The sequence below is a fragment of the Balaenoptera borealis genome (genome assembly GCF_965194805.1).
Source record: "Balaenoptera borealis genome assembly, chromosome: 16".
Lineage (NCBI taxonomy): Eukaryota > Metazoa > Chordata > Mammalia > Artiodactyla > Balaenopteridae > Balaenoptera > Balaenoptera borealis.
Window position 1 is genome coordinate 85266493 of NC_138872.1, and position 23685 is coordinate 85290177.

General features: G+C 54.3%; 1 protein-coding gene across 1 annotated transcript in view; it reads left to right on the forward strand.

Moving 5' to 3' along the window:
• Nucleotides 1-23685, forward strand: part of RADIL (Rap associating with DIL domain) — a gene marked incomplete at its 5' end in the record, with an annotated part of 57295 nt that overhangs the window by 19128 nt on the left and 14482 nt on the right. Inside the window, 4 exons of the mRNA XM_082361408.1 lie at nucleotides 13339-13586; nucleotides 14616-15248; nucleotides 17254-17291; nucleotides 23122-23282. Of these exons, the coding sequence (XP_082217534.1) occupies nucleotides 13339-13586; nucleotides 14616-15248; nucleotides 17254-17291; nucleotides 23122-23282 (1080 nt within the window). The remainder of the gene's footprint in view (nucleotides 1-13338; nucleotides 13587-14615; nucleotides 15249-17253; nucleotides 17292-23121; nucleotides 23283-23685) is intronic.

Below are 23685 nucleotides of genomic sequence, written 5' to 3' on the forward strand. Positions count from 1 at the left end.
CTCCATGTTTTGTTTCCTTTCTTTGTCTTGCTAGCTGTGGACCAGAGCCCACTCTCAGCTCCTTTTCCTGTAGCCCCTCCCATCTGAGCAGGGGGAACCCCTTGTTCAGACCCTTTTCTTCTGTGACCAGCTGGAGAACACTCTCTGCTTTGGAGTCACTCACATGATGAGGTTGGGCCCACTGGATAATCTCTGTATCTTAAGATAAACTGCACAGTTACCTTAATTATACTGACAAAATCTCTCTTGCCCATGTACTTAATCACGGGAGTAACCCCAGGGGCAGAGATCATGGGGTCACCTTAGAATTCTGCTCCCACCATGACCTTCCGTAGTTTTTCTGTGCTCAGATGCTCCTGTACAGATCTATGTAAACATGTACACATGCAGACTTTTAGTCAGTTTTTTTTAAACTTATTTTTTGAAAATTTCATTTTGTCTTTGGCTGCTTTGGGCCTTCGTTGCGGTGCGCGGGCTTCCCATTGTGGTGGCTTCTCTTGCTGCGGAGCACGGGCTCTAGGCGCGGGGGCTTCAGTAGTTGTGGTGTACGGGCTCAGTAGTTGCAGTGGGGAGGCTCTAGAGCGCAGGCTCAGTGGTTGTGGCCCACGGGCTTAGTTGCCCCGTGACATGTGGGATCTTCCCGCACCAGGGATTGAACCCGCGTCCCCTGCATTGGCAGGCGGATTCTTAACCACTGCGCCACCAGGGAAGTCCCAGTTATTATTATTTTAAAATGGGATCACATACTTAGTTTTCTGTATCTTTTCTTAACAAACTCCTTTTGAAAATCTCCCCACATCATCTGTTATCATTCTAATTCATTCATTCTAGGGCCTATGGAATATTCCATGGTGTGGTCAGAGCACTATGTATATTTGGGGGTCATTAAGAACAATTTTGCAATACATATTCCTGTATATACCGTATTTCACCACATAAAAGATGTTATTGATGTTATTGTAAGATCACCATACCTACTTAACACTAACATAAAAAATACTACAAGTTAAACTAGGACACAATGCCTTATTATTATTACTTGGAATTCTTAGTTTTGTACTTACCTAAAGAGCTCTAATAAACCTGAAGATTTACTTAAACACAGACTTTAATCTGTATTGGTTCTGTGCACATGCACACACAAAAAGATAAATAGCGAAATAAATTCAAAGTCTTCTTTTCGACTCGAGCTGTCACTGCACATTTCCACACAGCGCCCTTTTTTGTGCCCTCAAGAATATTGCTGATGCCGCATTTCTTGAAAGTGCTCCACTGTTATCCCTGGGATTTTCTCTCAAGCTCTTGGCCCAAAATTCTGCAAGTTTGCACATGACAACCAGAACTCATTCATTCTTCAAATGGCCCTTAAATGACTGAAATGTTGCAGAATCTCGCCCCCCAGGAACAATAGCCAAGTTCTCACATGACAGCTGCTGCCTGGGACGCTCCACAAGAACGCAGGATGCGTTCAAAGATGTTAAAAAGTGCAAAAAAGTGTGTCTAGGAATTGATGAAATACATACCATAAGTGCGTGCATTCATTCATTTGTTTGCTTAGAAGGTTGAAAAGTATGTACGTTTAAAAATTACTTTCACCAGTTATATATACGTGCACAGTTAAAGCGATACTTTCTCATTGCTGATTAGAAATAACAAAACAAAGCAAAAAAGCTGAAGCAGCAGGTCCCTGCACTAGCCTTCCCTCTTCCCAATTTGCCCTGCCCGGAGGGAACCAGTTTCAGTTGTGAACTGTTCCTTATTTGGCATTTAATTCCACAACTTAAAGTAACACATTTATCCCACTACTGCTTGGTTTTTACTTTCTGAGGGTGATCTAGTGACTTCTTCCATGAAGATGAGAATTCAGCTCTGTTCGCCTCCCCTCTTTTAAAATATCAGCTTCCCTCGCCCTGTCCTCTCAGGACAGTTGTAAATTTGTTTATATTAGTAATCAGTGTTTACATTTTTAGGACCAGAGACGGCTTTTTACAGCTGAGGCCTGGCGTACACAAAGATCACCTTTCCTTCAAGTCCAGCTTCCAGTTTCTTGGAAATTAATTATTGGTATTATTTTTTGCCCTTTTTCTTGATACTTTTCACTAATTCAGCATTTCTCCATCCTCTGCCAGTATCTCTCTTCCAGATGCTCAGGTGTGTGGCTGGTTTTATCCAGTTTGGGCGCCTTCCGCCTGCTCAGGTCGGGCCGGCTGCTCTCGAGCCCGCTCTCAGCCGTCCTCGCCCTGGTGTCTCTGCAGAGGAGACCCTTGCCTCCGCTCCCTTTTCCCTGGTTCTCGCTTTACAACTGGTTGAGGTGGACCAACTCCTCCCGTGGCCTCCTGGGAAAGTGTCCATGAGAGGTGAAGTTGCTTAAAAGATCTTTGCTCCACCTTAATGCTCGATTAATAGCTTAGCTGGGCATAGAGCTTTAGATGAAAATCCTTTTCTCTCCTAGAATTTTGGAGGCCTCAGTCCATTCCTTTCAGCTCCCAGTGCCTCCGGGAGAGGCTGGGGCGTGTTGGGACGCTCACTCCTTTGGACGTAATCTCTCTCTCCTCCCTCTGGAGACACAGGTAATTTCTTCACACTGCCTCATTCTGCAGACTCTCAGTGTGTGTCCTGGTTGGGGTGTGTTTGCACCCTTTCTGCTAGACTTTTGTTTTTTTATGTAAATTATGGTTGTATATGTTACCGTATTTGTTTATAACGTCCATATTCTCTTATCATATTAAGGTTATTAAAATTTGCTGTTTGCATATTTTGACCCCTTATGCGTTTTTTAATTTTTGGCCGTGTTGGGTCTTTGTTGCAGTGCGCGGGGCTTCTCATTGCGGTTTGGCTTCTTGTTGCGGAGCGTGGGCTCTAGGCACGCAGGCTTCAGTAGTTGTGGCACGTGGGCTCAGTAGTTGTGGCACACGGGCTTCAGTAGTTGTGGCTCACGGTCTCTATAGCACAGGCTCAGTAGTTGTGGCACACGGGCTTAGTTGCTCCGCGGCATGTGGGATCTTCCCGGACCAGGGTCGAACCCGTGTCCCCTGCATTGGCAGGCAGATTCTTAACCACTGTGCCACCAGGGAAGTCCCCCCTTATGCGTTTTTAACCTCTACTGTGTGTCAGACTTTTAACCTAAAAACGCATGTTCTTCAGTTCTGAAAAATCACATCCCTCCTTGGATCATTCCTTCTGGTTCGTCTGTTATCCAGGTTCTGCGTCTCCTGGACTGACGTGTTTTCCGGATCTTTTCTCTCCTAGTTTCTCTTGTCTTCTTGCCCGGTTTTCAAAGCGGTTTCCATGGCTCTGTCTTCCAGCCTGCACGAGCGTAGGGGGTTCGCTGCAGGGCAGCGGGGCGTCGGGCAGCCGTGCGGGCGTCGGGCAGCCTCGGGATGCAGCCTCCGGGGCAGGGAGGCTCCTCACTCTGGACGAGAGAGAGGAGGTGCTGACCTTCGCGACAAGGCTGGTTCTCCAGGTGGAGCCGGGAAGGAGCGTCGGCGGCCCCTCCTGTGTGGGTCCTTGAGGCGTGTGAGCAGGGGCGCCGGCTGGGCTGGTGTTCCTCAGTTTACCAGGATCCTCTCCAAGGGAGGGCTCGAGGCGTCTCTGGGGAGTCAGACGGGGCCTTTGGTTTCAGCTAAAGAAAATTCCTGCTTCTGCCACACTGCTCTCTCGTTGGCATGGTTCTGGAAGGCTCTATTTCCATCTGCGACTGGCTAACAAATGGCCTAAGCATTTTATCTCCTCAGTTACCCATTATCTTAATTAGGTTATTAGTTCCTTCTAGAGAGGGCTGCTCTTCCCTGATTAAGGCCCTAATTGGCAGGAGAAGGTCCAAGTTTTACCACGGAAATAATGCTCCTCAGTACTTGAAAATGTGACTTCCCCCCACTTAAGAAAATAAGACATATTCGTTATTGAAAATTTGGAAAATAAGAGAAAGTATTAGGCAGAGAGTAAAAATCACCTGTAAAGTCACCACCTAGAGAGAATTGCTTTTAACATTTTGGTGCCTTTCATTCTTTTCTTACTATTGCATTATTTTTCTTACATAATTTAAATCAACCTATGTACATAGTTATATATTCTTTTTTTAACTTAATATACTTATTTACTCATATTGCAAACATCATATTTAATGCCAGTGAATGGGTGGTGTGCCTAACCATGTCTTTATTGGAATTTTAGAATGTTTCCCTTTTTTTTTTTTCTATTTATGAGTAATGCTTATATAAACATCTTTGTACAGAAGTGTTTGATTCCTTTCTGATTATTTCTGTAGGATAGCAACTTAAAAGTGGAATTCATTTGTGGAGAGATGGAGACTTTTTAAATATAGATGTGTCCAGGTCTAATATGATGTAGTTGGCACTATCCCGCTGGCTATTTTTAAATTTGGGGTGGACCAGTGCCAGTTAACGTTCCCACGGGCAGTTTCTGAGTGTGTCCGTCTCTCCTTATCCTCGCTGTCATGTGATTCCATCATTAAAGAATCTTTGCTGATTTGAAGGGAAAGCGTACCTCATTATTTAGCTTGCATTTCCTTTGGTATTTGCGAGGTGGAGCAGATTTTGGAATGTTCACAAACATCTCTGTTTGTCATCTGTCCCTGCTTCTCATTGCTTTCCTAATCTTTATTTTGAAATGCTTCAGGCACACAAGAAATAGATACAGCGTAGTGTAATGAACTGTTGGCGCACCCGTGACCCAGCTTAAGAAATAATATGTCACGGGTGGAGTACGGGGGGTGGGGAGGGGACGCAGTCCCCTTGGAGGTGTTCCTGGCTCTCCGCCAGGCCCGTGGAGAGGAGGCTTGGGAAGCTTAGGACATCTGCATTTTGCCCGGGACTTGAACCCCTGGGCCACTGGCGGGAAGGCGGACGTCGGGCAGCTCTGTGGGTGGGGGACAGGGATTTGTGCTGGGGGGACAGGGCTGGGTGGAAATGGAGCTGCAGAGCTGGCAGCGGGCAGTGGCCACTGGGGGCACCTCCTCCCGGCAGCATCCAACTTTCGGAGCGGCTGGTGTAAGCAGTGTCCTTATTGCTGGTTGGAACTCAGGGGCCACAGCAGCCTGTGGCCACTTCCAGGCGGGAGAGCCCTCAGCGGGGTGGGCAGGGGGCTCCGGTCCCCGCCCGGCGTGTCCTCAGGGTGCCCTCCACCTGGGCAGGTATGGCAGTGGGTCGTGAGGCTGTGGACGGGTATGTAACTGTAGAAGGGACTGTGTGCAGGAAAGGGCAGAAGACCCGCCTGCTTGGGTCGGTAGGTCATTACCAAGCAAGCCGCCGACCGGAGCCTCGCTGCGGGCACATGGACTCCGGCGCGCTGTCCCCCTGGGGTCACCCTGAGCGCCACCCTCTCCCTCCGCCTCGGAAGGAACCACCAGCCTGACTTGGTAATGACTGTTTTCTCAGTTTCCTTTTAGTGTTATCACCGGTGCATTTTTGCCTACGAGAGTTTGGCTTTGCCTGTTCTGAGTTATGCGGTGGATTCACGTCTCCTTCGTGCTGTGCTTGTGGGGCTGACGCCCGTGCTGCTTGGAGCCGTGTCCCGCCACGTGGTGCGGTGATGCTGAGCGGCTCTGCAGGTGGGTCCGGGGATCGTGCTGCGCAGAGCATCCTGGTCCCTAAGCGCGCAAGTCCCTCGGGGCTGCACACCTGGTAGGGATATTGCTGGACACTGAGTGTGCATATTTCTACTTTACCTGGTGGGGTCAAACAGTCTCCTAGTTTACCATTCCACTGGAAACGTCAAGTGCCTGGTCTGCTCTTTTGCATTTTCTATCGTTTGGTCTTTTTCTTATTGATTTGTGGGCATTCTTTATTCTAGATTCTAGTCTTTTTTTTTTAACATATTTTTTAAATTATTTATTTATTTATTTATTTTGGCCGTGCCGGTCTCAGTTGTGGCATTCGGGCTTCTTAGTTGCGGCATTCGGGCTTCTTAGTTGCGGCATTCGGGCTTCTTAGTTGCGGCATGCAAACTCTTAGTTGCGGCATGCATGCGGGATCTTGTTCCCCTACCAGGGATCGAACCTGGGCCCCCTGCATTGGGAGCGTGGAGTCTTAACCGCTGGACCACCAGGGAAGTCCCTAGATTCTAGTCTTCTATCAGTAATACGTGTTTCCTCCCAGTCTGTGAGTTGATTTTCTAAACTCTACTTATCGTGTCTTTTGATGAATAAAATTGTTAATATAGTTGAATTTGTCGATTCTCTTCTCTATGGTTAATGCTTTTGATTCTGTTTTGGTTTTGTCTCGTATAAGAGACCCTTCCCTGCCTCTGAGGTTGTAGAGATAGTCCCTGCATTCTCTTACGAAAGCTTTATAGTTTTACCTTTCACATTAGGGTCTTTAAAGCCTGACTTTTAAAATGGAAATAAAATTCACATAACACAAAATTAACAATTTTAAAGTGTATAATCCAGTGGCACTTAGTACCTGGCCGTGTCATTTTGGTCTTTTATTGTATCAATACGGTATATTACAGTGATTGACTGTTGTATGTTAGATCACTCTTGCATTCCTGGGATAAATTCCACTTGAACATGGTTTGCTACTATCTTGGAGACTTTTACATCTCTATACATAAGGGATATTGGTCGGTAGTTTTCTTGTGATGTCTCTCTTCTTTTTTTTATTGGACTTCATGAAACTGCGAATTGGTTTCTTCAGTCAGTTCTGGAAAATTCTCACTTATTTTCTTTTCAGATATTGCCTTTGCCCTCTTCTTACTGCTCTCCTCCGAGAGCCGTCTTTTTTTTTTTCCTTCTGGCCGCGCTGCGCGGCTTGTGGGATCTTAAGTCCCCAACCAGGGATTGAACCCGGGCCCTCAGCAGTAAAAGCGCTGAGTCCTAACCATTGGACTGCCAGGGAATTCCCCCAGAGCTGTCTTTAAACATGTGTGAGGCCTCTCACTCTCTCTTTTCTGTCTCCTAATGTCTTTCATATCTTCTTTTTTCTTCTTTTTTTGGTCACTTTGTACCACATCCTAGACATTTTAGACTCGTCTTTTAGTTCTCTGATTCTCTTTTCCGTTGTGTCTGATATGCTGCATAGTTTCCATTACTGTATTGTTTCATTTCTAGAAGTTCTAATTGGTTATTTTGTCAAAGCTGATGCTATTGTTTATAATTTCCTGTTCTCTACATATATTTCAAGGCATGTTTTATCTCTTTAAACAGTGTAAGCATGATCTTATAATTTGTGTATGGTAATCTTAACAGCTGATGTCCTCTTCTTTAAAAGGAAAATTTTCATTGAAAAATAGCCTACAGACAGAAGCATGCACACATTGTGAGGGTACAGCTCAACGAGCTTTCAGAAGATGGGTGCACCTGTGTGGCAAGAACTAGAACATTATCAGGATACCTGCAGCCTCCCTCACACCCCCTTCTGGTCCTTGGCCACTGAGCCAACCTCTCTGACTTCTAAAACCATAGTTCAGTTTTGGCTCTAAGTAAATTTCCTATAAATGGAATCATATTATTTGTACCTTTTTGTGTCTGGCTTTTTGGTTTTTTTTTTTTTTTTTTTTTTTGCTTATTCTTGCTTTTAGAAGAGTCCATTCATTACTATTTCCGTGCAGGATTCCATGATGTGAGCGGACCACAGTTGATTTGGTCGTCCTGTTGTTGGTAGACACTTGGTGTTGCCAGTTTGGGCCCAGTAGGAGTGATGCTACCGTGGGCGTGTTCCTGTGCGCGTCCCGTGGCCCCACGTGTGTTCCTATCGTGTGTACGCTGAGGAGTGGGCTTGATGGTCCAATGGTAGGAGACACCAGCACACGGCGCTTTCCAGGCCGCTCGTGCCGGTTGACACCCCCCTCCCCCAGCAGTGTGCAAGGGCTCTAACTGTCCCACTTCCTCTCTCACACTTGGCCTGTCTGTCTTTTTCACTTAAGCTTCCTTGCTTTCTGTCAGTGGTGCTGTGTAGTTTTCAGTGACATGGTCTTGCACATCTTTTGGAAGATTTATTCCTTAGTTTCATGTTTCTTGACATTATTATAAATGGTATCTTTTTTTTTTAAACATACCCTTTTCTCTGTTTTTAGTATTTTAAAATAGTATTGAATTTGCATACTCACCATATCTAGTCCCCTTGCTAAACTCATTTGTTAATTCTAATAATTTGTCCATAGATTCTTTTGCATTTTCTGTATACACAGTCACATCGTCTTGAAAATCATCACGAATTTCTTTCTTTCTTTTCAATCCTTCTACCTTTCATTTGTTTTTCTTACCTTATTGTACTGGCTAGGACCTCCAGGACCTCCAGTACGATGTTGAACAGAAGTGGTCAGCGGGCATCCGTGTCGTGTCCCTAGCTGGGGAGGGGGGGTACAATATACATTTTTTTTTTAGAATTTTATTTGCCAATGGTAGGATCGATCCTAAAAAGCTAGGTAACATATTCCCATGTCACTGCAGTCCCTTTGAAGGGTTTATGGCGAGAATGAAATGGAATTGAAGGCAAAATACTCAGAATAAAGCTGGCCATGTAGCAGATAGATGCTCACCAAATGATCCTTCGGTAGTTTGTCATTGTCGTTGTACATTTCAAATACAAAAAACTTCAAATTAACGTCAAGGATTGCTTGATTAACTTAGGGCTTCGTTCTACATCTTTTGCTAACCCGGAAAAGGGCATTCTAGTTTAAAAGGACTTGTTTAAGGCAGGTCTGACCTCCGAGTTTTGCAGAGTTTATGTTAGCAGCGCCTCTCCAGCTGTTATTAGGGATCACTAAGATAGTCTCAGTTCCCCCAATTTTAGCAAAATTCCCTAATGCGGGAACATTTGCCTCATCCGTCCCCGAAGAAAACCACATCTCTGAGTTCTCCTGCAGCCGTGGTAGTGGGTGTGAGCAACAGGGGCTTCTCCGAGTTGTAGACACTGTTTCAAACCCTCTGATCCTGGGAGAGAAGAGCAAATAGGGCCCGGAGGTAAAACCTACAGCTTGAATTTATTGTCCTGAACTTACTGACGTTCAGGAAAAGAGCTGTGCTGTTCTTTCCAGTGCTCTTCTGGAGCCCATGACGGGAGCTCTGATGACAACTGCCAGCTGCTTTCAGAATTAACGTCCACCCGCCACCCCCACCCCCCCGCCCCCGGTATCCAGGGTCCTTTCCTCTCTCCCCGCAGAGGGGACGCCTGCACCAACTCATAAAACACCGTGTGGCCTGGGGTGTCATCCCTCCACCTCTCCGCCCCTGCCCGACGGCTGCCTGGCCCAGGAGCGTCTGATGGAGGGGATGAGGGACCGCAGATCCCTGCCCTGCAGAGCTAGCTGCTCGCAGGCTTGATTGCGGTGGCGGGAGCTGGGGCAGCTGCTGGGAGAGGGAAGCTCCGCGCTCCTTTCTTTAACCGCGTCCGTTGTGAAGGACACCGCCATCGTCTGTGTCACGGTTACACCTCCTGCAGGTTAGGGCCCCTTCCCCAGTTCCCGTGGGAGAGACACACAGTCCAGGAGCGGGCAGGATGGGCCCTGAACGTCCAAGTCAGGGCCTGTGACTTAACTGTGAGCCTGTTAAGGGGCAGCAAGGGTTGTTTCAGAATCTCTCCTGGTTGTGTTATCCTCCTAAGATGTGGGAAAGTGGTCTTTGTGCTTCTGGGTCTGGGACCCAGTGTTGGGCGGTAAGGTGGTCCCATGTGTGTCCTGGGTGGTGGTGGGGGACACACAGAGGCCTCTCCAGGTTCTGGTTACCGAGACCCCTCCTTTTATTCCTCTGCTGGGTGTGCTTCTGCCTTTTCACCAGGGAACAGACACAGGCCCAGCTCTGAGATGTGGCGGGTTCAGGCCCAGACCACTGCAATGAAGCCGGCACGTCGGTAAAGAGAGTCCCAGGAACTTTTTGGTTTCCCAGTGCCTAGAAACGTGATGTTTACGCTCTACTGAGGTCTATGAAGGGTGCGATAGCATTATGTCTAGAAAAACAATGTACGTACCTTAATTTTAAACTACTTTATTACTGTGCTCGCTTCGGCAGCACATATACTAAAATTGGAACGATACAGAGAAGATTAGCATGGCCCCTGCGCAAGGATGACACGCAAATTCGTGAAGCGTTCCATATTTTTCCAATAAAGATGTTTAAAAAATAAATAAATAAATAAAAATAAAATACTTTATTACTAAAAAAAAGTCAGAATTACAATAGTAACATCAAAGATCATTGATCACAGATCACCATAACAAATATAATAGTAACGGCAAAGTTTGAAATATTGCGAGAATTACCAGAGTGTGACGCAGAGACACAAAGTGAGCACACGCCGTTGGAAGAAATGTGCCAATAGACTTGCTCAGCCAGGGTTGCCGCAGACCTTCAGTTTGTAGCACACCGTATCCGTGAAGCGCAGTAAGACGAGGTGTGCCTTATATAAGAGGGAAGAGGGGAGCCTCATGTCTGCCACCTTCCTGGGAACCGACAAACGTTTTATCTAGAGAAAAGAGTTAGAAATCCAAAACGCAAATAAAAACGGTAGGTGCTCGAGTATGTTTTCCGAGCGCCCCGTGGGTTTCCCTTTCTCCCCCTGTGGGTTTTCTGTAGACAAGGCACTGGGGGAGGGGAGTGCCCTGGCAGTGGTTCCTATCCTAGCTGAGTTCCAGAACCTTCTGGGGAGCTTTTACAAAATACAGATTCCCAGGTGTCCCTCAGACCTGCAGGACCAGATAAACCTCTGACCTCGTTGACTCGGTCACCCCCAGCGTAGCGGGAAATGTCCAGGGCTGGGCCGTCCAGCCCAGCTCACGGGGAGGCGTGATCCAGAAATGGAGCGCGTCTTCTTCACCCAGTGGCAAGGTTGGGCGTTTTCCTCTAAGATGAGTAACTTGGCGTGTGAAATCACCGCCGTACAAGGCCTGGCCGCTCTCGTCACTTTATTCCGTCAGCGCCGCTCCCCCGTGGGCCAGGGCGTCTCCGTGCTGTGTCTGTTGCCGAATCTCCATCATGGTGGCGATGGAGGGGCCGCGGGGACGACCGTGCTCTGGACGCGGGCTCCACCGTGACGCCCAGATCCAGTGCGCAGAGCCTGGACCACGAGGCTGCGGGTCTGCCTGGACCGACCAGGCTGAGAACCCCAGGCCGCGCCCCGCAGACCGCCGGCTTGTGGGTGACGCTGCCCACACGTCCCTCCGCTCGCCGCCCAGCCTCCATCCCAGGCTCAGAGCCGGGCAGACGCGCCCTGGGTTTGCGCGGCGTTGGGCTGCGTGGATTGTGGGGGCGAAGCTGAAGTGGGATCAGACGCGGGGCGGCACCCTCATCAGCACCGGAAGCCACGACCCTCCTCAGGCAACTGGCCGAACGGTCTCCAGCGGCCTCATCAGGCCCCCCTCCCAGGCCCCCAGCCCACCTCGGGGCAGCCGCAGAGTCCTACACACGTGGGAGGACCTCAGAGCGTTTATGGGTTTTTTGTTTTTTGTTTATGGGTTTCATGTGCTCCTTTCAGCCTGTACACAGAGGTCTCACACCCCACCCACCGCTCCCCATCTGCCTCTCCACCCGCCACTGGGTGCAGGCTGGGCCCCGCTTTCCCTGCAGCATCTCTGCCCTGGGCGAGCATCGTCCCCGTGCAGGGTTACGTGGGGTTCAGGGGCCTTCCTTGCTCAGGCGTCCACACGTGTGAGGGTCCTCCTGGCTGTGCTGCCCGCAGGGTGTGCACGGATCTGTCGGCTGGACCTTGTGGGTTGCTCTACACGCTGGCCGTGCTGGCGTTGGCGGTCCAGCGGCCCCGGCCTTGAGCTGCCGCCACCTCCCTCCCGACAGCCCTGGCCCTTCAACCCTGAGGGCCCGTGGATGAGCCCTGGGCGCTGTTCCAAACTCCCCAGGCGGCCCTGAGCGAGGGCGGGGTGAGAGCCCCTGCTCTAGCCTGGGAGGGGTCACCTGCCGGGGACGCGGGACCCCAGCTGGAGGAGCGGTGTCCAGTCGGCCGAGAGCGCGCGCCCACGCCCGTCTGCTGCTGGCCCTGGTCGCTCGGGCCTCGTCCAGGCCCTCGGGGCCCCCGGGAATCGAAGAGGAAAGGGTGGCCTTCTGGGCGCTGCTGCCGCCTGAGAGCCCCAGCACTTGTGGAAGGGGGCTCTGAGGTGCGGCCTCTCCTGCAGCCCCGAACTAGAGGGAGGAAAAGCCTGGCCTAGAGCGTCGTTTTGGACTGGTTTTTAAACGTCTTCTTTCAGGCAGGGCCCCCGCTTGTGCCGTGGTGCCCCAGCCATGAGAGCAGGGTGTGGGACAGGTGAGGCTGGGGGCTGCCTCCCCGCCTGCCCCCACCTCTGTCCTCCATCCCTGCCTCCTGCCCTCGCCCTCCTCCTTCCCCTGACCCGTCCCTCTTCCCCCCACCCCTTCCCCCCGCCCCGCTGCCCTGCCTGACGGTCGGTCGCTGGCCCGGCTCTGCAGCAGGCGGGGAGCCGCGGGCGCCCGGCAAACGGCTCGCACTGCGGCTGAGCGGCCTCCCTCCTGCAGCCCCGGCTCCCTGTGGGCTGCCGGGGACCGGGCTCCCTTCTCCTTCTGGAAGGCAGGTCGGTCTTCCCGGGCGCCCCCGGCCCCCGCTTGCCCACCTCACCTCCTCTGGCTTTGTCTGGTTTTGTTTGGAACGGTCATAGGAAGGGATGCTGCAGACAGAGGCTGTGCGGAGGGCGCTCGGCAGGGGGCTCAGAGAGGAAGGCCTGGGTCAGCCGGGGAACCGAGACGGTGACAGGAGACTGGCCCTCTTGAGTTCCATGTGGCTTCTCAGCTTTCACGCGGCATTAGTTTAAAAGAGCGCTTCCTACGTGTAGAAGGGTAAGGCTTTCGTGGGGTGTGCACGTGTGTGCACGTGTGCATGTGTGCTTGTGTGCATGCGTGTGCCTGGCCGTGTTGGAGGTGCCCCGGGAAGGAGCAGCCGTGTTCTGGATGGAGACCAGCCGGCCCTGTGGGCTGGAGTGACGTGGCGAGTTGACTGCTTCCTCCTTGTAAAACGGGGGGGATGATGAACGGTTCTCATCTAATCAGCCCACGCACGCACACGCACGCACACGCGGGCTGCCAGGACGGGGCAGGGGATGGGCAGGTTTTCGGGTCGGCGTGGTACCCACGAAGCCCCCAGCACGCTGACTCTGCGGGGGTTGAGGCTGCGGTGGGCTTGGCATCCCGCGGGGAGGCCGTGGTGCTGGCTGGTCTCGGGGCTGGGATGTACCACGGGCTCCTGTGGGGCGTCTGGGGCCTCGGACGGCCCCGGGGACGAGCCCCGGAGGAGCCATGGCCTTCCGAGGATGCGGGCCGTGGGCAGAGTCCCGCGGCCGCCTGCAGGCCTGCTTGACGGAGCCGCGACCCGTGTTAGGAGCGGCCTCGAGCCATCTGTTCACCCCTCGCTGCTTCTGCCGCAGGGATAAACGCCCAAGCCCGGAGACTGCAGCGGAGCCGCGCCAAGGGAACCCCAGCCCCGGCCGCGGGGGGAGCCTGGAGCCCGCCTCCGCCCCGGCTGCGCCGCACGGTCAGCGAGACCAGCCTGAGCTCGGCCACCGCCCCGCCACCCGCTGCCCGGGGCCCCGAGGAGCCCGGCCAGGACGCCATGCGCTGCTCCGTCTACGAGTCGCCCCACCTGCTGCTCCTGCAGGGCTACAGCCAGCAGCACGTGAGCGCCGCCCTGCTGGGCCCGAGGCACGGGGGGGACGGCGGCGTGCAGGGCGTGCAGGAGGCTCTCGGCTAGACGCGCCCGCCCCTCTGGTCCTTACTGACACGCCAGCGGGGGGCTCGGGGGCTGGAGAAATGGTCTGGAGGGGGAGCACCCCACTGGGTCCGCCCTAGACGCTGGAGGAGGGTGGCGGCTTCCCCGTCCTCTGCTTCCAGAACATTCTTTCGTCCAGGCTGCAGTGGGCGGCAGCAGGGCCTTGGGAGGGGGTCCCCCCGGCTCCTCACTGACTGATCCCAGCGTGGGTCTTCCCTGGTACTGGACCCCCTTCCTGCCCGGCCTGGCCGGCCTCTGGGGAACGGCCCCCGTGGGCTGGGGCGCAGGCCTCCCGCGGCCTCGAGCATGTGCAGGGCGGCTTTCTCTGAGGAGTCCCCCAGGCCCCGCCCCGCGCCAGCATTTGATACCACTTTTGTCGGAGGCCTCTTGGCCTGAAGGGTCTCGCCCTTGGCGACCCCGCCGCCCCCGCCCATGCTGCCGCCCCGGGCAAGTCTGCTGTTCCTCCCGGCCTCTCGCGCACCCGCGTGCCCCCCCCCTCCCCCCCGCTCCCTTCCTGCTCCACCTTCCCCGCACACTGTGTGACCTCGTCAGGGCTCTGGGCTCAGGTCCTGGGAGGCATCTTGCCTCCCGGAGCCGGCGCCGCAGAGGGGGGGGCGCTTCCCCAGCTTGTCACTGGCACCTGGTGGAGCGGCGGGCCTGGCGTGTCTGTAGACCAGTGTCCACGTCCAGGTCTGCCCTTGTCTGGCCTCTCACGTCTTGAAGCTGGAGCCCCCCCCACCCCCGGGTATCTGGCGTGCCACCGAGGCTGCTCTGGGAGATGGGATGGGCGCCCAACGTGGGCAGGCTGGGGGCAGGCAGCGGGTCAGGAAGAGCTCCGGGGGGACGGGGGGGCGTGCTGCCCAGGGCGGCTTAGGTACCAGGGATGGAGCTGCCCGAGTGGTGTCCTGCCCCTGAGGTCTGGCATCTGCCTTTCAGGACAGCCTGGTCTACGTGCTCAACCGGGAGCGGCACACGGTGGGCCAGAGGACCCCCTCCAGCAAGCCCAGCATCAGCCTCTCGGCGCCCGACATCCTGCCTCTGCACTGTACCATCCGCAGGCGCCAGCCGTCGGGCCGGGCGCAGGCAGGGGCACAGCTGGTCCTGGAGCCCATCCCCGGGGCGCCCGTCTCGGTCAACTTCTCGGAGGTGGGGGGCCGCGCCGTGGTGCTGCGCCACGGGGACCTGCTCTCCCTGGGCCTGTACTACCTGCTGCTGCTGAAGGACCCAGCGCAGGCCCAGCCCCTGCCCGCCCAGGCCCTGGCCCGCCTCCGGGCCGTGCCGGAGAGCTGTAGGATGTGCGGCGCCCCGCTCCGGGCCCGGGGCGCCTCGGTCTCCGCGAGGCCCGTCCACCCCCGGCCGCGGCCGCTGCGCCTGGAGTTCGAGCCCGACGCGGAGGACGCGCTGCTGCAGCGGATCATGACGCTGGTCGAGCCGGGCGGCGACGACCACAAGCTGACCCCCGCCTTCCTCCTCTGCCTCTGCATTCAACACTCGGCCACCCGCCTCGAGCCGGGCTCCTTCGGGCAGCTCCTGCTCAAGATGGCCAGGATGATCCGAGAGACGGTCTGGGTCAGTGGCGGGGCGGGGGCGGTTTGCTGCCGGTGGCCTCGGCCGGGAGAGGAGCGGGTGGGAGCTGCGGCCGCCTGGGTGGAGGGCGCGAGCTCCCCCGTGACCGAGACCAGGCTTTGTCGCCGTCGGGCGGGCAGGATAGGCAGGGCCACCGAGGGAGCTGGGGTATCCGCTGAGGGTTCGGCTTCGTGAGCTCTGGTCCTGTGTCCCTCCCCACGGCGCAGCCCTGCCGGCACCCAGGCGTCCTGGGAGCCCCGCGCTTTCTGCTGGGAGCAGGTCGAGCCCCTGCCGACACCCCACTGCAGAGCCCTTGTTGGGTGGGAGGGAGAGGGGGGGCACAGGACCGGTCGATGCTGTACATTGAAACTTCCCCCAGGACGGTCTCTGGACCGCGGCACCACGCACGTCCGGGCAGAATTCCTTGCTGGGGGGCCGACCCCTGCACCCCAGGACGTTGGGCAGCGTCCCTGGCCCCCCCCTCCCCCTTCCGGCTGGCAGCACCCCTCCCCTCACCCCTCACGGAAGCGGCTTCAGGCACTGCCAGATGTCCCCTGGGGCCAGAGCACCCGGCGGGCAGCCCCCCTTCCTCTCCTGCCCCTCCAGGGGCTGGACTCCCTGGGGACCCAAAGGATGGCTGGTAGTTACACGCAGTCCTTCAGAGAGACCCCCTTAGTCTCGGCCATGCTCACCCTGAGGCAGACGTGGGAAAGGGAAACCAGTTGGCCGTGGAGACACTGGATAGGTTCCTCAGATTAAAGTCCGCACTTAAAACGTTTGAAACTTTTTAAAAGCAAAAGCCGTCCTGGCCTGCCACATCCAAGCGTTTGTGCCAGCGACCTGTGTGCATCGCGGGTATCTGAGCCGCGTCCCCCAGCGTCCCGAGTGGCATTTGGAGTGTGTGGTCGCTTCCCCTCTGTGCAGCTGAAGTCCGTGCAGTGTGGGCCGAGTGGCCTGACGCTTAGAAGCTCTGAATTTCACACGAATCACCGTCCTTTTCCGAGTCTGCTCTGTGCCACTTACTAGTAATCAGATGCTGTTGGACTTAATTCTCACAACCACCCTGACGACGTAGGTGTGGTGTCCCACGTCACAGCTGAGAACACCGGGGCAAGGAGGGTGCTGGTGACTCCGGGCAGAGAACCGGATCCCCCCGAGCCCGAACGTCGTCCCTGGCTCCCCCGCCATGCACGTGGGATCAGCCCTGCGGACCCCCTCCCCCGCCCCCGTGCAGGCTTGGAAACAGGCTCGTGGAGGTGGGACCCCCTCACCCCAGGTCCTGGGCCCGGGTGTCCCCCGTACGGCTTCCCCTCTGGGGTGTGAGAAGCCTCGGCTCTGGTCTGTCTAGAGCCTTGAGGTTCATTTGTCTGTCTGTTTCTTGGGCATCAGCAGCTTCCTCTCCATCCCCCTGTGTTCACGTGTCTCGTCAACTCAGGCCAGTGTGAGCCTCTAAGAGAACACGTGAGGGAGTCGCAGTTAGGACCAGGCTTAGCCGGATAATGTCACTAAAGCAAGAATGAGTTCTTGATTAAAAGGGACAGAAAATGTTGGCTAGACCTGAGTCCCTATGGGGACGTTTAAACATACTTGTACGCACTCAAGCCCACGTGCATCTGCTCCGCGTTACTGGGGCTGACTTTTAAAAGTGCATCTATGAAGCTTAACCATAAGAGTGTTGCTAGAACGTTCATTCTGACATTTGTCACACGTTTGACCCATCTTTACTGCTCCCTAAATGGCCGGCTGTTACGTGAGAGAGATGGCTGTGAAGTAGTGCTCTTGTAGGAAATGCGTGGATGGTACGCGGTAACGGAATGCCAGGAGGTCAGATCGAATGGAAAACAGTCTTCCCAGTGTAGCTTGGAGCGGATCGCCCAGTACGGGACGCCCGGAGCAGTGACGCCATGTTTCGTGTAGACGAGAGCCTGTGTCAGTGGCGTCCTCGCTGCACGTTGCCCGTGCTGTCCTGCTTGTCTCATCTTTGCTTTTTTTCCCTTTATGATTGTAGGAGAAAACCAAAGAACTCGCCGAGAAACAGGCACACCTGTAAGTACGGCCCCATCTTTGTACCCGCCCAGCAGGCCACTGGTTCCCCAGGAGCCAAGACCCAGCACCCCTCACCCTGCAGCCTCTGGGGTCAGCTCTGTGTCTTTCTGTCTCAGGGTGGCTGTTCCCACATCTGTAGTCACCACCCCGGGCAGCTCTGTGTCGGGAGGTCTCGCCAGAGCATCTGTGAGACGAGTGGGCACGACCCTCCGGGAAGCCTTCTCCTTGCCCTCCCGTAGTTGCTGTGTTAACGCGAACCTGCTGCTTTGGGGAAATGGACGCCTCCCGGTGTAGAGGTGGGGCAGCGGGTCTCCGCTGTCCAACGTCGGTTTTCATAGAAAGTACGGGTTCTACTCTTACGCGCCGCTGGGGGGACTTGAGGAAACCATTTGGCATTAACGGTAAAGACGTGCGTGTCCTGGGACACCCCCCGCCCGCCCTTGAGCGGACACCACGGAGAACCGCCTTCGCAGAAGGTGGCGGCGGCACCTGTGTTTGTGCTGCGGACCCCTAGCCACAGTGAAGGCGTGAAGGCCACGGCTGTCCGTCCCCTTGAAGGAACACGCACATGTGGTGACAGCCCAAGCAGAGGTTGCCTGTGGTCCCTGCCCGTCGTGGACGAAGGGCTCGCGGGGCCTTAAGTCATGCTGCGGTCCACGGGGTTTGCCTCATTTCTGTTTATGTGAGGATGACACGTGGAGAAGATACTCCGTTTATAAAGCACGTGTGTGCTGTCCGTGCCTGTGGGGTATCGTCCGCCCGTGGTCCTGGAAGCCAGCGGTCCCCAGCCTTTTCGGCACCAGGGACTGGTTTCGTGGAAGACAGTTTCTCCACGGACGGGGCGGGGAGTGGGAAATGGTTCAGGTGGTGATGAGCGCGATGGGAAGCGGCAGGTGAAGCTTCGCTCGCTCGCCCGCCCGCCGCTCACCTCCTGCTGTGCGGCCCGGGGGGGCGGGGGGGGGGGATTGGGGACCCCTGCTGTGAGGGAGTCGGGAGGAAGCATCATTATCCCCTCCTTCCGAAGTCGGGAGACGGGAGCCAGGGTCTGAGCAGCGAAGTTCCTGCCGGGCTGAGCTGAGCAGAGTCCCCGTGGCTCACGGATGTGCTCTGCTGGCTGCCACCCTGCTCGAGGGTAGTGGGTAGCGGGGCGCTGTTACAGGCCAGGCCCTGGGGTGGGGGGCCCACGGAAGACAACCTACAGCTGGCCCGGCACGGAGGGACCAGCTGAGGCCTAGGCGGCTCGAAGGAGCCCTGCATCCTTCAGGTTCCGCGCGGGAGGGGAAGTCCGCGGGAGGGAGCTGGCCTCACCTGCGGCTTTGCTCCCGGATGGGACAGCCCCGTCCCCAGGGTGAGGCGGGCCTGGAGGTGAGGAGCCCTCAGGAGCAGCCGGCCCTCGCCCTCCGGAGCGCATCCTCCCACCGGCGCCTGTCTGCTGGGGCCTTGGCCCTTAGATGGGAGGGACCAGGCCCTCCTTCAGCAGCTCCTTGTGTCATTAGGGCCTGAAAACAGCCCTGGGTCCATCCCAGCGAATGCTTTCGTTTTTTAAATTATGAATCACTTTCAAAATACAGAAGAGTACAGAATGTATCAGTTACCCCTGAACCCACACCTGAATTTAACATGATTCACATTTTGCCCCATTTGCTTCAGGTCTGTCTTGTGTGCTGCTTTTAAAATTGTAGGTGGCCGTTAACTCTTCCTGAACGCTTTTTCCGCGTCTGTGATCGTCACACATTTTCCCCTTGAATGTGAGTGTGGGTCCTACATCAGGAGGTTTTCTGAACCGTGATCGGATTCCCGGGATCGAACCTCTCCTATTGATTTTGTTATTAGCAAGGCAAGATGCGGTTTGTTGATACTTTAGGATTTTCCCATCTGAATTCATGAGTAAAATTGGCCTGTGAATTCACTTATTGTTTTGTATTGTCCTTGTCTGATTTTAATGGCAAGGTTCACAGAGATGAATTGGGCAGCCTTCTCTGCTTTCAGTTCTCTGAGTCGATTTGTCTGAGGTGAGGACTCTGGGCCGCGGAGGTTTCCTGGAAGCAGCCCAGAAAAGCGTCTGCGCAGTGCCTGTGTTTGCTGATTCCATTTCTTTCATGTTTATGGCTTATTTAGTTTTCTGTTTCTTCTTGTGTTGATTTTGGTAAGTTTTGCTTTCCTAGGAAATTATCTGTTGCCTGTGTTTTCAAAGTTATTGGAATAAAATTGTTCGTTATATTCTCGTAGGACTTCTTTCGTCTCTAATATATTTGTAGTGATATCGCCTTATTTAATTCCTGTTGTGTTCCTATTTTTTCTCTCCCCACCCCCTTTAATTTATCTTCCCAGGCATTTGTCTGTTATCATCTGTTTAAAAGAACCAATTTTGTTGTTTCTGTTTACTTTTTCTTTGATTTCTATTCCATTTACCTCTTTATTATTTCCTTATCCTTGCATAATTTCTATCTTAATTTCTTCTTTGGCTCATGAATTGTTTTGAAAGTTTTTTGAAAGTTTTTCATTTTTATATTTACTAACAAAAATGTGTTTAATTTTATTTTCAGTAATCATATAATAATATATTAATAATCATAATATAGAAGAGCAATAATTTCTCTTGTACAGGTGTCCCAGATGATTTTTATTTTTATTTTTAAAAATATTTTGGCCGCACCACGCGTCATGAGGGATCAGTTCCCCGACCAGGGATCGAATCTGCGCCCCCTGCCGTGGAAGCGCAGAGTCTTTTAACCGCTGGACCACCAGGGAAGTCCCCCAGATGATTTTTTTAAAAATTTATATCAGAACGTCATTGACTTGATTTGGTTTATTTTTATTTATTTTACTGTGGTGAGAACACTTAACACGAAAGCTATGCTCTTAAACTTTTAAGCGTGCAGTACAGTATCGTTACCTGTAGGTACCCTGTCGTACAGCAGGTCTCTAGTACTTGCTCACCCTGCATAATTGAGACTTCAAGCTCATTGATGAGCAGCTTCTCTTTTCTGCCCTCCTGCCCCCGCCCCCTGGTAACCACCACTCTCCTCGCTGATTCTGTGAGTTTGACTATTTTGGGTCTCTCGTGTAAGTGGAATCACGCAGTATGTGTCCTTCTGTGATTGGCTTATTTCACTGAGCGTCATGTCTTCAGGGTTCATCCGTGTTGTTGCATTTTGCAGGATTTCCTTCTTTATTTAATGCTGGATAATGTTCCATTGTGTTGCAAACCAGATTTTCTTTATTCGTTCATCCGTCAGTAGACCTTTAGTTTGAGTCTGCATCTTGGGTATCATGACTAGTGCTGCAGTGAACACTGGGGCGCTACTATTTCCCGGAGATCCTGATTGCAATTCTTCTGGATAAACACCAAGAAGTGGAATTGCCAGATCATAAGGTAGTTCTATTTTTAGTTTTTTAAGGAACCTCCATGCTGTTTTACACAGTGGCTGCACCAGTTTGCATTCCTACCAGCAGTGCATACGGGTTCTGATTCTTCCACATCCTCACCAATACTTGTTGACTCTGGTCTTTTTCATGAAGCCATTCTGACAGGTGTGGGGTGGTAGCTCCTTGTGATTTTGACTTGCATTTCCCTGATGATTAGGTATGTTGAGGACCTTTTCATGCTCCTCTGGCTGGCTGTCTACTTTGGAGACATATCTATTCCAGTCTTCAGTGCATTTTTAATAGGGTTATTAGTGGTTTGTCTGGTATTTTTTGGGTTTTTTTTTTTTTTTTTGGCTTTTGAGTTGTAGGAGTTCCTTATATGTATTGGGAAATTCACCCCTTATCTGACATGTGGTTTGCAAGTGTTTTCTCCCATTCCATAGGTTGCCTTCTTATTCTGTTAATGGTTTCCTTTGCTGCACAAAGCCTTTCCGTTTGATGTGACCCCACTTGTCTACTTGTGTTTTTATTGCCTGTGCCTTTGGTGTCATGTCCCTGAAATCGTCGTCCCTACTCGGTGCTTGCCTGGATGGGTGGGCCAGGCCGCTGCGCCTTGTTTGTGCCCCACGGTATGGCAGGGCTGGCCGGTGGCGCGTCCTCAGCGCTGACCTCGCTGGGACCCAACACCAAAGCTCCACTTGGCAGTAGCTGGTGGATTGTTTTTCCGTGGAGGCCTGTCTGTCCCGTTGAGTTCTGGGCGGAATTGAGAAGGACAATAAATGTTGAAAACAAAATGGAGCTAGGCTGGGACGAGCAGATTCATCCTTTTTTGACGACATAAAGCTCTTCGTGCGTGCATGTGTGTGTGTAATTCAACCAGCGAGGAGAACGGACGAGAGGAACAAGATACGCAGTGAAAACAAGGAGATGCGTCTGAAGCCCTTCCCTCCCCAGGAGCAGGACAGAGGGAGGTCATGTTGTCTGTGGACAAAAGTGAAGTTACGTCAGAGAGAACAACAAACTTCAGGCGCAAGGAGAACGTGGGAAAGGGAGCCCGAGGCCCGTGGGGCACGGAGGAGGCTGAGGCTGCAGCCCTCCCGACGCTTCCTCACCAGCCCTGCCACTGATATGCCCCTCGGCTTTTCCCGTGGGCCTGATCGCCAGGACCCCCGGCACGACGGTCACTGCGACAGCCGGAGTCCCTGAGCTGCTCCGGGCGCCGGCAAGCCCTCCAGGCAGGATGAAGCGCCTAGGGACAGCACCGTCCTCGCACGATGCCCGCAGACACCTGCCTTGCCCCCCGGAATCCACCAGTAAGAGGCACAGCCCAGCGTCACCCCCAGACAGACCGAGTTACCTCTGGGTGGTTTGATTTGCTTGTCAGTGGATCTCTGCTCACCTGTCAGAGCGCCTGGCAGGTGTGGTCAGGGACCCTCCGGTGCGAGGATGCTCTCAGAATGCACAGCCCACCGACGGGCTTGCTGCCGGGATGAGGGACCGTGCCGGAGAGACACGGACTGGCCTTCAGATGGAGGAATCGCCCGGAGCTCTGCTCGCCGCACCCGCCCCTCGGCCTCCCCAGGAGGCTGGTGAGGATGGCGCGGTGGCTTCTGTCACATTGCGGGCGACTTGGACACCAGATCCTGGATGCTGGCGGCTGGGGCCCAGGAGACGCGGGAGGAGGGGATTGAGATGGGCGGAGCTGACCTCGCAGGCTGCCATCGACGGAGGCAGGCGGCCCCTATGTCCCCTGGAAAGGGAGTGCCACGGGCCCTCTACCCCAGGCGGCCGTCCCCCAGGGTGGGATGGGATTGGAGGGCCGGGAAGGGCCTAGCTCCGTGCCGGCGCCTGGGAGCTCCTCCTGCCTCGCTCCCCGGGGGACACGAGCGCCTCTGCCCGCCGCCCGGCCCCTGCCTCAGACACGGCCAGGCAGCCTCCGTGAGTGGGGCCGTCTGTGGGTTTTCTAAGGTATCTCTGAGTCTTCCAGTAACGCCCGCGATCCCTGCCTCCGCCCTCGTCTTCCGCCTCCTGCCGTGATGAGGTAGCACTTAACTGCCCTTGTCCGATCGCCACCCCAAGCAGTTGCGCCTCTGCTTGTTTTCTCTGTTAGTTACATTCCTAACGTAAGACGCCCCCCCCCCCGCCCCCCGTCTCTCTTACTCTTGAGTACGAGGGGCAATTCCTGTTGCTTGTCCGAACGGTCATAACCGCTCTGTTCTCTGATTCTCAAAGAGAAGATGTGAAAAGAAGCCATTTACCAGAGTCCTTTTCCAGCGTGGCCTCTGGCGGTCCTTCCCGTGAGGGTTCGTAGGCGATGTGCCTCTCACAGGTTATGGATCTGAATCCAGTTCCCAGCCTGACGCCGGCAGGCTGACAAATCGTGGTGGTTTTTTGGAGCGTGCACTGCTCTCACGCACGGAGAGCGGCGGTTCGGCGTGACTCGTGGTCTCTGTCTTGGCAGCCAGGAGCCCCTCTCCACAGCCAGCTTCACCATGGAGGGCCTGGTTCCGGACCTGCAGCACATCCTCTTCTGGATGTCCAACTCGGTCGAGCTTCTGTACTTTATCCAGCAGAAGTGCCCACTCTACATGCAGAGCCTGGAGGAGGAGCTGGACGCCACAGGTATGGCCGTGCCGCTGCTCCCAGGTGGTGAGCGTCCCCGGGCCGTCCCAGGGGAGAGGTGGCCCCCAGAGCAGAGGTGGGTGTGTGTCGGGGGCGTCCCCCGAGAGGGAGGTGACCTGCTGGTCGGGCTAACCCGGTGCCTCTCGTCCGTGACGCGTCGGCGCTCTCCGTCCCCGTCATGTCACGCGGCCCCACTGTGTTCCGCCTGGGGAGGCCCGGGAGACACAGGCCACTCACTGCATTCTGTCAGCCCTTGGCCGCCAGCCCCTCCAGAACGCACCACAATCGCAGAAAGGAGGCGCGTTGCTTGTGAGAGTTACAAGACTTTGTGACGCGTGTTGACTTCAGAGACTAAAACGTAGTGGCACTAAACGTGCCTCGTAGAGCTGATACAACGCAGCGT